We start from the raw sequence: 15,756 nt of genomic DNA, 5'->3' as shown, positions 1-15,756 counted from the left end.
GAGCTGTCCCAATTTGCCATCCAACTTCTGTCTTGCCCTGCCTCAAGCGTCCTGTCAGAAAGGACCTTCAGCGCAGCTGGAGGCATTGTCACTGAGATGAGAAGTCGCTTAAGTCACAAAAGTGTTCAGTGCCTCACCTTTATCAGAATGAATGAGGCATGGATCCTGGAGGGCTACTGCCCGCCCGAAGACTAAGTCAGTCCCCACACACAGCATCTTTGCCTGCACGCCGTGTGACTGGCTGCCTGCCCCAAGACTAAGTAGCTCCACACACAGCATCTCTGCCCACAGGCCGCTTGACTGCCTTCTCCGCCACCACCAACAGGGTCCAGGACTCCAGGTGGATTCCTTGAATTTTTAAGGACGCTGCTAGCAGCGTCCGCTATAGTAATTTTTCTGGTGCGTGTACATGCCTGCCTAATTGTTCTAACATTGAGCTATCACAGCCTGGCGGCCATATGGGCTTGAAAACTGCCACGGCCTGCACTCTGGCCATGGTGTGCACCAGTCCAGCAAGGCCGTCACTACGCAAACAGCTGTTTGCGGTGCGTTACACAGTGAGTTTGGTGTGTCGGTGTGAAGTAGTACTGTAATTACACTCCCTGATTGATGTATACATATGCAAGATGTTTTAAAGCACTTTAGGACTGCAATTTAGCATTCAATGTGATTTCGGCCCTTAAAACGCTGCTTTGCGTCCAATCCAGATTTTTCCCGGGACTTTTGATGTGTAACCCACTAAGCCATGCCCCCCCTCCAGGTGTTAGACCCCTTGAAACATCTTTTCCATCACTTGTGTGGCCAGCATACATTTTTTTAGTTTTTAAAGTTTGCCTCCCCATTGAAGTCTATTGCAGTTCGCGAAAGTTTGCGCAAACCGAACTTTCGCAGAAGTTCGCAAACCGAATATGTGAGGTTCGGGCCATCTCTACTTGCCATAAGCCATTGATGATATTATTCTAAATTATATTGTTGTAATCAAATGTCTACATTTCCTTAGATATTATAGCTATGGTATTAGTTATGGTTACTTGTCCTGAATGTACTTATTTTACCCTACTGGCATAATGAAATGTAAGCACAGTTTTCAGTGAATTATCATTATTATTGATTTATGAAGCACCGACATGTTCCATGGCAATGTACAAAGTAAGAAACAAACATCAGGTACATAATAATACAGACAATGGTGTACACCAATATACAAACTACTGAATTGGTACAGAATCCATGATTGATACAAAATACAGAATTGATAAATACAGTGACAAAAGTAAGACATTGAATAAAATGTATAACAAATTCCAAGACGCAAAAGGGTGAGAGAGGCCTGCCCTTGCGAGCTTATAATCCAAAGTAATAGGGGAGAAACAAGAGGTAAGATAGTATATAATAAACATACACAGAGGCAGTGTGTTTTTAGGATATCTAGTAGTAGTGCAGCTTGGCCTTAGGTCAAAGGCGGAATGGCTTAAGGTAGAGCATATGCTTGTCAGAAAAAGTGAGTTTTGAGATAGTGTTTAAAGATATTGGATTGGAGAGTGACAGGTAGGTTGTGGAACGGCATTCTAGAGGAGGGGTGAAGTACGTACAAAATCTTATGTCCGCGATTGCGAGGAGGTCATTCTAGAGGAGGACAAAAGAAGATAATTTGCATATCTGAGATTGCGATTGGGTTGTTATCTGGAAACTAGTGAGGAGATGAACTGTAGGGAGAGACTGTGGAGAGCTTTTTATTAAGGAATACATGTGTAAGTGATATTTATCATATCTACTCATACTACAATGCAAGCAGTTCATATTTCTTTTTTTTAACAATGTGTTACATTGAAGTGTTTTGTGTTCTTTGAAGGTCAGAACATGGATCCTAACGGTGGGTTATACAACAGCATTTGGGGCAATGTTTGCAAAAACGTGGAGAGTTCATGCCATTTTCAAGAATGTAAAAATGAAAAAGAAGGTGAGTTTGTGTTTTCAAAGGGTAGAATATTTAAACATGTATGACAAACTACATACCTTGCTTAGCATGACTATTGTGCCGTGTTTCACAGGTGGACATTAAAGCCCTAGTTTATAGTTTTAAAGCAGCATACGGGACTGCGACATTACACAATTTTGCTGGCTGTGAGAAGCAGCCTGTATGTTACACTACATATGAACTATGGCAGGTGACTTAACTGGTAATTGGCCTTTTTCCTAACTGTGGGGTAGAGAATGAAGATACCCCATCACAGAGGGTTACAGGGGCAAACCCAGGGTTTTCAAGGGGGGATTCCTGAAAGGTCTCCCTCAGCTATGCACAATACAGTATAATAATATGGTAGGACATCATGCTGGGTACACATAATGCAATTTCCCATCCGGCTGACAGGATCTGACAATTATTTCCTAAATGTCCAATCTGCTCCCAATCGACATCGGTATAGATCAGGAGCAGTTTGGATACAGATAATAATGAGGACAGCTGACATTGCTAATGTAGGGGAAAGATAAGCATTCACCCAGCAGGAGCACAGGGCTGTGCTCATACCTGACTCTGTTAAGTTCCCCAGAGCCGCTCCATGCTCTGTACACACACTGTTGTTCTGTGCTCTCTACACACGCTGCTGCTCCATGCTCTGTACACACGCTGCTGCTCCATGCTCTGTACACACGCTGCTGCTCCATGCTCTGTACACATGCTGCTGCTACATCCAAAGTTAACTGTAGCAGGGAAAGAAAGGGGGAAGTGCTGTGAGCTGCAGGATACCTGCAGATATCCTGGTGTCTCAACTTGTGCTTGTCCCCAGGCACTGCACTGGCCCTGGTCTGAGGGGGGATTCTGGGTAGCTGTAATCCCCCCCTGTGTTTGCCTATTGTTTAGGCAGCATAAGCATCTGGGGGATCTACATGCATGGCACCCTACTTTCATGGGCATGTTACTGCGTAGTTCACAATTTGTACGCAGTCTGCTGGGGGCAACAGAATTACAAAGAGGTTTTCCTCATCTCACAATAACATAAGGTTTGTTTGGAATTACACTTTTAGTATAAGATCGTATAATGAAATCAGCCAATAATTATTCAATATATCTCAACACTCCCCATGTTGTCCCAAAAAATTCATGACAATAATAATTTTGACTCATTGGAGAGGACATCTCTGTTTTGAAACAGTGTTTGCTCTTAAACATTTATTTTGACTAATATTAGCTGCTCCATTAAAAGTTGCATCAACAATTTTCTGTAGGTAATGTTTATCTTTCGAATGTGTCCTAAAAATCTCAAGCTGAGCAACAAACTCTTCTGTCTTTGTGTGAAATATCATCTTGCAATTGCCCGAAGGGCACGATAGTCTCCATCAGCTTCATGCTATGTGTGCAGCCTAGGGATTCCTGGAAAACCACTCTGTTTGTATATTACACATTCATTGGCAAACTAATTAGTGAAAATGTCATTTCTGGGAGTACAAGTGATGAAGTGCAGGGAATATACCTCCATGAAACATGTTGTATGTAGCTCCTTATATAAAACCAAGTTTTCAACTGTTGGCCCTTACTCACATCTATCTCTCTGAAACAAATGCTAGCATACCTTTTATGGTAACATTTGCAGCAAAACAATCAATATCTTGAGTGCAAGGACTTCTGAGTACTTTACAGGCATGTCCACCTGTAGGTTATACAACGTTTCTAAGACTTAAGGGGGCTTTGCTATTAACCGCTAAAGTCAGCGGATTTTTACTGTAATGTAAAATGCAGAAAATCTGCATTTGCCTATTTTCTGCATTTTACATTACAGTAAAAATCCGCCGACTTTAGTGGTTAATAGCAAAGCCCCCTTAAGTCCTACCAAATTTTCATAGTTTATTAAACAGAATCTTCTTAACAAGATGCAAAAAAAGTTTTCAAAAAGACCTTATAGTTTTTGAGAAAATCGATGTTAACCACTTGAGGACCCACCCTTTACCCCCCCTTAAGGACCAGCGCTGTTTGTTTGGATCTGTGCTGGGTGGGCTCTGCAGCCCCCAGCACAGATCCGCGGCCACACAGAGCGATCAGATCGCCCCCCTTTTTTCCCCCCTATGGGGATGATGTGCAGGGGGGGTCTGATCGCTCCTACTTGCAGGCATTTTGCGGGGGGGGCACCTCAAAGCCCCCCTCCGCGGCGACATTCTCCCCCCTCCCTCTCCTACCTTCTCCCCCGGGAGATCTGGGCTGCACAGGACGCTATCCGTCCTGTGCAGCCAGTGACAGGACGTCCCCTGTCACATGGCGGCGATCCCCGGCCGCTGATTGGCCGGGGATCGCCGATCTGCCTTACGGCGCTGCTGCGCAGCAGCGCCGTACAAATGTAAACAAAGCGGATTATTTCCGCTTGTGTTTACATTTAGCTTGCGAGCCGCCATCGGCGGCCCGCAGGCTATTCACGGAGCCCCCCGCCGTGATTTGACAGGAAGCAGCCGCTCGCACGAGCGGCTGCTTCCTGATTAATCAGCCTGCAGCTGGCGACGCAGTACTGCGTCGCTGGTCCTGCAGCTGCCACTTTGCCGACGCACGGTATAAGCGTGCGGTCGGCAAGTGGTTAAAGTCGGGTGGAATTTCTGCGATTTCCGGCGGAAATTCCGCATTGGAATGCGGAAAATGGTAGCGGAAAGCGGAATCTGTAATTAATACATGACGGAATGTGGATTTACCGCGGAATCGGAAATTGGCATTCCGACCATCCCTAATCGCGACCTCGTGATCACAAACAACTGGTGATCACGAGATGATTTTTGTGATCACAAGGTCAAAATCGGCATTCGTGATGGACCGCAATCACAAATGCCGGTTTCTAATGCACTCGTGATCGCATTCGAAATCCGACTCGTGATTCGGATTCCAGCCATAATTACGAGTCGGTTAAAAACCTGCTGACTTTAGCGGTTAATAGCAAGGCCCCCTTACATGCTAGAAACACCTTACATGCTAGAAATTTGCAGGATATGAAGTAGAACAGTGGGAACAAGAGGAAAAATAAATTTTTCAAAAAGACCTAATAGTTTTTGAGAAAATCGATTTTAAAGTTTAAATAGGAAAAAAGTATACATTAAAAAATTTATAGATTATACATTTAAATGTGGTAAAAAAAGAAAGAAGCAATGAAATTCATTGGTTTTTCTTCTGATATATGTAAATTTACACTACCGTTAGGTTTGCTACATTAGCTGTCATTTACCGCATTTAAATGTATACTTTTTTCCTATTGAAACTTTAAAATCAATTTTCTCAAAAACTATTAGGTCTTTTTTTTCTCTTGTCCCCACTGTTCTACTTAACATACCCTAAAAATGTGGTGTTTCTTTGCTATTGCTATTAACTGCTAAAGTCGGCAGGATATCACGAATTCCGACTTGTGATTCCGGATTCAATTTAGACTCTATTGGATTGGAATTTAGACTCAAAACCACATTTGAATCGGTATTTCATTTCTATTTGTGATCACAACCAATTCAGAAGTGGGCGGAGTCGTGATCGTGATCACACAAATCCGTGATCAGGGGTATCCGAGCAACCCTACTAAAAAAATGTATCTGTAGAAGGGCAGGGGTGTATTTTGACCTTTTCAAACCCTTTTTACTATCTCACTAGAGAGGAATCTTGCTAATAGCATACGTTGTCTTAATGAATGTTATCAACAATGTTATTTATGTTTAAACCACTTATCTATGGAAAATAGCTGTTCAAAGGCTTTTTCTTTTTCATGCTTTTTACTACTAATGGAATAACGTTTTTATTTCACACTTCAAGACAGGAAATATAAAGTCATTTTAGGCGAATAATTTACAAGTATTTGGAAGCTTGTATTTAATGGTTCCATTTTTAAAAACCTTACAGCACAAGTACTACAATTAAAGCACTACAAGGTGTTTTGCATGAGTAATTTCTGGATATGAATGAAAATAGCTGTAGGTAGAGGAAACCCACTATGGTGCAATGATAGACTTTTATTGATAGTTTAAAGGTTCATACAATAAATGTTACAGAATTTTGATCTACAGAATATTGACTTATCACTCAGGGTGACAACATCAGACTGCCACTACAATAAATCAAGTAAATAAATCAAATACAGATGCAATGGTAGCAGTTAGAAGCTCTTATGTATCCATGATCCTCAGGTACATTTTAGGTTGCAGTGAGATTAATGGCAGTGTGTATAACTATACCAAATTAGGTGGTGCTGAAACATGACTGGAGCCTGTTCCTGTTCCAGCACCACCAGACCCCCTCTACCCCCCCCCCCCCCTCACACACACTCACACACATTCGTTTAAGCCATCGGTTCCCAAACCTGTTCCAAAGTTCTACTAGCAGTGCTATTCATCAGGTAGCCTGATATATGCACACATGCTACCTAATAAAACCCCTGTTTCTCTGCGTCCCATGTCCGTGTGTGTGTGTGTCCCTGCTTTGCATTACTGCGCATGTGCCGCAGGAACAGCCATTGTTCGGATGGGACTAGGACAGCCAGGAGGCCAGCCGGGTGTGTGCGCACGCGATGAGCGTGCATGCGATGAGTGCGCGGGCATGTGCTTGCGGGTGTGTGCAGTGGGGGTGTGCACACGCAGCGGGCAGCCGGTGACAGGTGGCGGCGGTGACAGACCTAAAGCCCGTTATTAAACTGGCTAAGGTCCCTAGTATAATAATAATCCTATATAGTACTAACATTAGTATAGCGCTTTTCTCCTGTCGGACTCAAAGTGCTCAAGAGCTGCAGCCACTGAGAGTGGGTCCACACTAGACCCAGTTGCAGGACGGACACTGCAGTCCGGATCAGGGGAAGTACCCACCGTACTGCAAACTGATGAAAGTGCATCAGTTTTGCATCAGTTTCCGTTCAGGTTTTTCCCTGACAGAAAACGTCTCCATCATTAGGAAGGAGTGGGAGGATTTTTTTGGGCCAATCATAAAGCTCAGGCTATCCGTTTTAACATCCGTTTTTTGCCTGTGGAGCTGGAGATGCATTTTCTAATTACTTTCACTACCCCTGCGTGTATCCGTGGTCCTGATCCGTTGCGTGAAAATGCAGCAGATCCAGACCTTCCGTTCAGGTTTTGAAAACGGATCCCCGCAAACGCAGACGGATCCGTTTTTTACTTGGGTGAGGCTGGCTGCTATTTTGAACATTAGTATCCGGGACTCCGTTTTTCATCAGGTTTGAAAAACGCAGCCACGGATACGTTTTTGGACCTAGTGTGGACCAGCTCTAATGGCACGCTCAAGGGGCCACCCTGCAGTGTTAGGAAGCCTTGCCCAAGGACTTCTTACTGAATAGATACTGACCCTAGCCAGGATTCAAACTGTGGTCTCCCATGTGAAAGGCAGAGCCCTTAACCATTGCACTATCCAGCCAGTAGTACACTAAAGCGGACCTCCAGTGTCATTTTCATAATTAATGGATCTTCTTCTTCTATAAAGTTATAATTGCCTACCAGGTCTTCTTTGTGTGAATCACTCTTCAAGCTCCATGTCTACTGGCTTTCAGCATGTAGCTATGCCCCTGTTGAAAATACGCCATGGTGTTTTCTCTATTCAAGATAGCGAAAACACTATCATGTATTTTCAGCAAGGGGCGGGGCTACGTGCTGGAATTCCGCAGACACGGGGCTTTTCAGGAGTGATTCACAAGAAAAAGACCTGGCAAATAATTAAAACTGTATAGATGGAGGTCTTCAGAATGAGCAGATCTCCATTTGAGCTCCAAGTAAACATTGTTAAGTTGTATTCTTATTTAGGTGCTGTATTGTGTATTGTGTATTGTGTATTTGAATACCACCTCTTGTTTGGCCTCTGAGAAAGCTGCTGCAATTGACTGCTAATGGTCCGTCAGTGAAAGGTGTAAAGTAAAATGTCATCAGGTACTACTATGTGTTGTCACTAATTTCTAGCAGACACCTAGTCATTTTTTTTCATTGATTTTATGTATTTTATTAGTTCCATGTATATTCATCTGTTACTGGAATAGCAGAGGGTCTATACCATACCAACACCAGTAAACCTCCCCTAAGTTTGGTGTAGGTTTCACATAATGCCACAATTTATGTAATTCCTGCTAAAATGACTTTAACCACTTCACCACTGAGGGGTTTTACCCCCTGAGCACCAGAGCAATTTTCACCTTTCAGCGCTCCTTCCATTCATTCGTCTATAACTTTATTATTACTTATCGCAATGAAATGAACTATATCTTGTTTTTTTCGCCACCAATTAGGCTTTCTTTAGGTGGGACATTATGCCAAGAATTATTTTTTTCTAAATGTGTTTTAATGGGAAAATAGGAAAAATGTGGGGAAAAAAATAATTATTTTTCAGTTTTCGGCCATTATAGTTTTTAAATAATGCATGCTACTGTAATTAAAACCCATGAAACGTATTTGCCCTTTTGTCCCGGTTATAAAACCATTTAAATTATGTCCCTATCACAATGTTTGGCGCCAATATTTTATTTGGAAATAAAGGTGCATTTTTTTCAGTTTTGCGTCCATCCCTAATTACAAGCCCATAGTTTATAAAGTAACAGTGTTATACCCTCTTGACATAAATATTTAAAAAGTTCAGTCCCTAAGGTAACTATTTATGTATTTTTTTCAATTGTAAATTTTTTAATTTTTTTTTTAATTACAAAAAAAAAAAAAATGGGGAGTGTGGGAGGTAATGAGTTAATTTTATGTGTAAAAGTCATTTATTTGTATGTGAAAAATGTGTAGGGTGTAGTTTACTATTTGGCCACAAGATGGCCACAGTAACTTTTTGTTTTAATGCGACCTCCAAGCTTCCTTCCGGAAGCTTGGAGGAAGAATAAGGAGGCTGGACACGTGAGTTTTTTCTCACAATGATCGCGCTGCCCATAGGAGAGCAGCTGATCATTGCGGGGCTTAGATCAACGAACGGGAATGGATTTTCCCGTTCATTGATCTCTGGGCGAGCGGGCGGCGGCGGTTTTACTAGCGGCGGGCGGCGTGTTTACGAGCGGGAGCGCGGGCAGCGTCGGGAACGCGGAAAGTACGTGTTTCTCCGTCCCTGGTTTTTAAAGGATGGAAAAAGGGGCGGAGAAATACGTACGCGCGGGGGTAAAGTGGTTAAAATTTGTTTTCTTGAGAATACTGTATGACAGTGTCAATATGATTGATGTTTTTACGATGATACATTATTTTGTGTTAATACTGACCAGAGTTAAATATAAACTTTGATACACTAATATATACATTGATTTGTATACTTAAAAAGATAGACATAACATATGTACATTCATTGCAAAAAAAAAAAAAAAAAAATTCCCATTAGTCTCAAAAATGCAATATTGAGCTACCATTTGTCTGAAACCAAAATCAGTTAACATAAATTTCTATTAACAACACTAGGCATATTTTACAAATGTGGAGCATATGGCTATTATGGATTAAAGTCACTCATGTTTTAAAATGTTTCTTAGTTGTGTACAACAATGTCATCTGATCTAAAAGCAGTGCTACAGGGAAACCAGAACTGCAGAGCTAACTGGAGTTTACTTAGCTACAAAACTAGAAGATGTAGCACAAAACAATAGCTTAGCCTTTGGAGAATTGACCTTTATTCCAAATTTAAGAAACAGTCAATCATTTCTTAGGCTGATGCAAAGCAATACTGACTTTTCGTTGTGGAAATTAACTATCTGAACAGTTAATGAAGCATGAGTGTTACTGATGATTTCCTAAAATACTGATAATGTTTATGCTAGCTCCTTCTACGGAAAGCAGACCTGAACTCAGAACGTCCTCTCTGCTCTAAAAGATGCGCAACAGCATAATAACCTTTAAGGAAAAACATTTCTTTGTTACAACAAATCCTGAAATACATCTTCCCTGTTTCTACTTCCTGCTTTCATGGAAGCACACATGTTGTTAACATCACGTGCTTTCAAATGAGCTTATCTGCCTTATCTGCCGTGGCAGGTGACACAGGGGAGAGATCAAATTACAACGTATGATTAGACACAAATGAGGGGGAATTAGACAGGCTAAACTCTCTAAACACATACAGGGTGCATTTCTCTGTTTTCTTTCTGTCCTGTGCAAGAGTTTAGGCCTCCTTTAAGGAGTGCAAAAAAGAGCCATGTTGCCAAACTGGTAAGGTAACTCAAATTAAACAAACATAAAATTAAAAACAATACATATAGATCACAAAAATGCTGTAATAATATGCTTTCTCAAAGTAAATGCAGGAGGCCTAAAAGTGGGTATCCTGAATTATTTACTACATTCTACTATATGTTACAATGGTACCTCTTTAAGGTCATACAAAGACTGTACATGAAGAGATCATATCTACAAATATGAAATGTAATTTGTTCTAGTGTGTGTTTTTTATCCTCTTCTCTTATGTTTGAGTCTTGTTGACATATTGAATATAAGTGCTTACAGTGAAACAGATAATAGTGGGAAAAACAAAGTTATGTGGAGTTGGTTGTACTTAAACCAGATCCGAGATGAAAAACTAACTATAACAAATAACTTGTCTATATATCTTATCTAAAGTTTAGATAGTTTACACAGCAAATCTAGCTGCGAACAGCTTCAACAGAATATGAATTTTTCTTCCTGTGATACAATGAGAGCAGTCATGTTGTTTGTAAAAATTACACACAGGCAAAGCTGATAGCATCTCCATCTCTCTGCCTGTGACAAATTCACACTGCTCTCCTCTTCCCTCCTCCCCTCTGCCTCTGAAATCTCTGGCTAATAACCTCCTCCTTCTCCTGCCCAGACTGATCTCCCATAAGCCCTTGCTACAGTGCCAAGGCTCTCTGAAAAAGCTGTGGGCGAGGCTTGTTTAGTTTATAGGGAATTAGAGTGTTGAAACAAAACAAAAAAAGCATTTGGCTTGAGGAATGCCCTATAAACTATATGAAAGAAACACAATTATGCAATGAGTAAAAGTTTATCTTGGATCCACTTTAAAGATACACACACAATAATACATTTACACATTATTTTAAATGTTTTCTTGCCTGTTCTCCAACATCTGGTAACATTGATATTCATTGGTTAGTAGAGTCTTTCTGGATTTTCAAAACCTAAGGTTTTGCTCTGATACAAATGCCAGTGGGATTTTAGGCCATCATTATTGTTTCATTGGCAATGGTTTAGATGCACCAATGATATCAAACTTGATACACAATAAACAAAGCTTCATGTCAAACTTAGCGGCAAGTAAACACATGTGTAATGAAAGTATATGTTAGACCAGGTAGCCATCAGAAAAGTGAAATTAAAACACAACACAAACTATCAACAAAAAAAGTTGGTGGCAAAATAAACATCAGCATCTAGTAGACACTAGACACGCCTTAGTCACCTGCTGAATAGCAACAGACAGTGTGACAAAATATTAAAAGGTTGAGTTTATTTTTAGTTACACGCAATCCACCTGTTTTCCCTTCTCTCATAGCTGCTGCTATGCTGCTATCTTCCACCCAGCCCTGTGTCCCAACATGTGGACACATTTGCAACTTGATTCCCGCACATTCTCTCCCACACCTTGCTCATTGTAAGACTTGCTGACTTCTATTTTGCAATGTACAACAAGCTTTTTTCTATCACCAACTCCTTTAGTCTAATGCAAATCAACCAATTCCTTTGGTCTAATGCAGAACACAGACAGCCCCATGCACCTTGCTAGATGCATGCTTGATCTTGTCTTTGCACCCCCCCCCCCCCCTTCCCCTGCAACTCAGCATTTTCCCTCTCCAACCACAATACTCTTATATTTAACCCACATCCTGCCCTTCTTTAAACCCCCTTATGGGCCTGTCTTTACTGTCTAGGTACTATCCCATCTCTCATTTTCCATATGCCTCCAAACTACTTAAGCACCTTGATTACAAAAGACTTAAAGAGAAACTATGACCAAGAATTAAACTTCATCCCAATCAGTAGCTGATGCCCCCTTTCCCATGAGAAATCTTTTCTTTTTCACAAACAGATCATCAGGAGGCTCTGTATGGCTGATATTGTGGTGAAACCCCTCCCACAGTGGGATGTCAGGACCATAGTACTGACAGTTTTCTGTCTGGGAACCTCATTGCATTGTGGGAAATAACAGCTGTTTACAGCTGGATCCAACTGCCAAAAAAGCAAGCAGCATCTCCTTCCACTGACAGCAGTAAAAAGGTCACCATGTGGTAAATGTCAGAATGTAAATCAGGGAGAGAAAAGATTTAACAGCGAGAAAACACTGACTCAATCATTTATACATAATTATTGTAAAAATGAAGCACTTTTTATTACATTATTTTCTGTGGAGTTCCTCTTTAAAAGAATGTCTTATCTCCTTAACTCTGCATGACCCTCTTCAATCTGACCCAGCTAAAACAAGCTCTCTCAACGGTGGCCAGTGACCTTCTCAGAGCCAAGTTACAAGACAATCTGCTTCTTTTCCAGAATCTTTTATCTTTATTGACACTGCCAAGCATGCGCTCCTACCCAAAATCCTGCAGTCAGTACTGATGACACTCAGGGCCATTTTTTGGGCAGCGCGGGCAGGGCGACGACCCTGAGCGCAGACTGGCAAGTAGAAGAACGGGGGCGCAGGCAGAAGGACATAACCGCTAGGTAGTTGGTGACACGCAGTGCAGCCAAATGGAAGAAGAAGAAAGAAGATTACCAGCTCAATCACCTTCCTTTACTCCTCCTGGGCTGCCTGCGTCAGATGTCAAGTCATCATAACGTCACCACCGCATGATGACACCTGATGTCCTGTAGCAGTACTGCAGGCTGTCAGAGCGCAGCGCCCATTGAGTAGTCGGCTTTCCAGGCTCTTTTCGCCTGTGTGGTTTCCTGGTCCCTGCTTCCTCCTGGATTAGCGGCTGGTCACTAGTAAGTAGCCAGATCTACTTGTGACCTGTGGCTGTGTGACTGTCCCTAAAGAGTAAGGGTTCCCGAGTCCACGGGGGTTGGGGGGGAAGGGGGCGCAATTTTTACACCCTAGCCCTTGGTGCAATTGAGCCTAGAAACTGCCCTGGTGACACTGCACTCCATTGGTTCTGTTCCTATTTTTCTGACCACTCATTCCAAATGTCTTTCAGTTATGACTCGTCCTTTCTCACTCTGTGCCTGTTGGTATTTAACAAGGCTCGGCACCGTTCTTGGATCTGTGCATTCTGTCTTTACACCACCTACCTTGGCAAAAAAATATCCTCCTTTGGCAAACGCTACCATCTGTAACCACATGATATAACAATTTACCTATCCACCCGTAAAGGGACTCCGAGCACCTCTCATGGCCATGCCTTTAAGCCAGATGACTTCCAACAAAGTCGTGATATGACCCCTCTGGAGGAGCCTCTTGCAATGGCCATGCGTGTCACTTCCTCTTCCTGCTTCATTTAGTGATGCACTTCTCTAACAGAGAAGACAGGGGTGACCCGGAAGTTATAACATAGCCATGATGTCAGCCGTGATTCTTAAATTGAAATCAAATGAAAACTATTTGTTGTAGAACGACGATTCAGGCACCAAATGAAAGAGGAGAGTGTGACGCCAGGCAACGCTCAGTCGGCCAAAATGCAATCGCGGTCTGTTTGCGACACAAATCGTTAAACCGAGATGTGATATGTAATCTCCCTCTGACTAGAAGCAGCTGGGAGGTTTGGTCTTAGCTGAGAGAATTCCTGTAGAAGGCTGGGGGGGAGGTGTTAATTAGCTGGGACAATGCTTGTGTCCCAGAAGAATGTTTACTTTTAATTACCTCAGGGGGATGTCCATAGTCATCCATTTGGTGAGCCAGCAAAAGACACTTCCCTCACAGCAGGAGGCCTATTCAAAACCTGCTTTCCCACAGACTCCATGGCACCGATGGAGGGCAGATCTGAATGCATGTGTTGTATGATTTCTTGTCGGTATACGAAGACCGTATATCGCACAGCTATGAAATTCATATAGTCTTATTCGTTAAAGTCTGCCCAACGTGCGGATATAAAATTCATGGTAATATCTCGTCCAGTTATTGTGGTATGAATCTTCTCAGGAACCTGAGGAGCTACCCTAGTTTCATATTAATCTGTATTTTCCGACAAGTATGAATCTGCTATCCACCTAAGTATGACATGTATCGTTTATGAGTTTCGGCATTTTATAAGTTTAACCCTAAAATCTCTCAGAGGGAATGAACTGTAATTGGTGGGTAATTCAGAGGGGGGCAGGCACGGCCACACCCCGAGCCAGCTTCATCAAAAGCACATGGCCAGCAGGCGGACCTCATTCCTCCATTTTCCACCTTCATGAGAGCTGCTGCCACTTTGTGGAACAATGGCGGCCATCTTGTCTGAACTTTGCTCCTGGACTGAAACAAAGCACATTTTCCATGTGCTCAGATTTTCCCAGAAAGGACATCTTTCCATGAACTTTAAGTATCTGTTTTTTCCCCATTTTTATTTTCTATACTGTGTTATACTTTGTCTCTATAATTGTTGATTTTAACGATTTTCTGTATATATTAATTATTTATATTGTATTTCAATAAACCGACGCTATCGTCAGTTGTTGCTCCAGCTACCCTATTATTCAGCCAATACAGAAACTGAACCCAGACTTCTGAGTAGACGCTACTTTTGTAGCTAGCTAGACAGAATAGAGTGTGTTTAACCGTTTTATTTGCAGGTCGAGAAATAGCCAGTCAGTGAGTTCCTCTGCCTCAGAAAGCAAAGGTGGTGGCAGTTATACCCTGAAATAGTGTGTAATTTGTAAGTACCGTAACCTCACAGGCTCCCTTCTGGTCGGTCTGCTGCCCAAATTCTGACGGTTTCTGCGCATTGAATGCGACCACAGCTTGCATGGTCTGTGTGCTGAAACCGATTGGAAGGCAATTTGCGGTCAGGCCACGAGGGGTCCTGTGACAGAGAGCACATGCTGAAGAAAGCATGTATGCATGCAGCAAGCATGTATGCATCTTTAAGTACTTTGCAGTACTGGTCGGAGTCTTAAAGGCATACCCATGAGAGGTGCTCAGAGTCCCTTTAACTTGTTTTACTCTATTCTGAACAACATTTCATGGTGCCTATCAGCCTTATTATTGTGTTTGGCTAATATACACCTGATGCCCCCCCCCTATCTCAGGTCTAAGTCAGAGCCGGCCCGCCCATGAGGCGGGGTGAAACTTTTGCCTCAGGCGGCACTTCTGGGGAGGGGTCCGTGGGTGTGAGGGGCCGCCCGAGCTGGAGGGGATAGCGGGCAGGAAGGGGGTATTGGGCCTAGCGGCGGGGAGGGATGTCGGCGGGGAGGGGGGTCGGACCTCTTCCTCATTCCAGCGTGCGCTCCACTGACGTCACTTCCTGCGGCATAGCGCAGGCTAGGCTGGAACGAGGAAGAGGTGAGTGATCCCCGCCCATTGCCTCTTACAGCTGCAGCCAGCCACGCAACTTTTTAAAGCTGGAGGGGAGTGGAGGACGGGGGACCCAGGCGAGGGGGGGGGGTCCAACCCCCCCTCCCCGCCGCTAGGCCCAATACCCCCTTCCTGCCCGCTATCCCCTCCAGCTCGGGCGGCCCCTCACACCCATGGCCTGGGGGGGGGCGGTGATTTCCTTAAAGCTTGCTTCAGGTGGCAAAAAGTCTAGGGCCGGGCCTGCTCAAAGTCATACAGGCCCATATGCAATTACATTTTTTTAGTGAGTTTTTTCTTATGTGATATTTTTACACTTTGTCAATTAAATGCCTTTTAAACTAATAATAATAATAAACCACCAGCAAGCAAGATACTCT

General features: G+C 42.9%; 1 protein-coding gene across 2 annotated transcripts in view; it reads left to right on the top strand.

The window, feature by feature from the left end:
* The window catches only part of GABBR2 (gamma-aminobutyric acid type B receptor subunit 2), an 842,117-nt gene that overhangs the window by 668,402 nt on the left and 157,959 nt on the right, over nt 1-15,756 (top strand). For both annotated transcript variants that reach the window (XM_068236712.1, XM_068236713.1), the window contains exon 12: nt 1,853-1,960. In XM_068236712.1, coding sequence (XP_068092813.1) covers nt 1,853-1,960 — 108 coding nt within the window. The remainder of the gene's footprint in view (nt 1-1,852; nt 1,961-15,756) is intronic.

This window comes from Hyperolius riggenbachi, chromosome 5 (genome assembly GCF_040937935.1).
Source record: "Hyperolius riggenbachi isolate aHypRig1 chromosome 5, aHypRig1.pri, whole genome shotgun sequence".
NCBI classification, from domain to species: domain Eukaryota; kingdom Metazoa; phylum Chordata; class Amphibia; order Anura; family Hyperoliidae; genus Hyperolius; species Hyperolius riggenbachi.
Note: the sequence above shows the minus strand (reverse complement) of the source record. Positions and strands in the feature narration are given on the sequence as shown.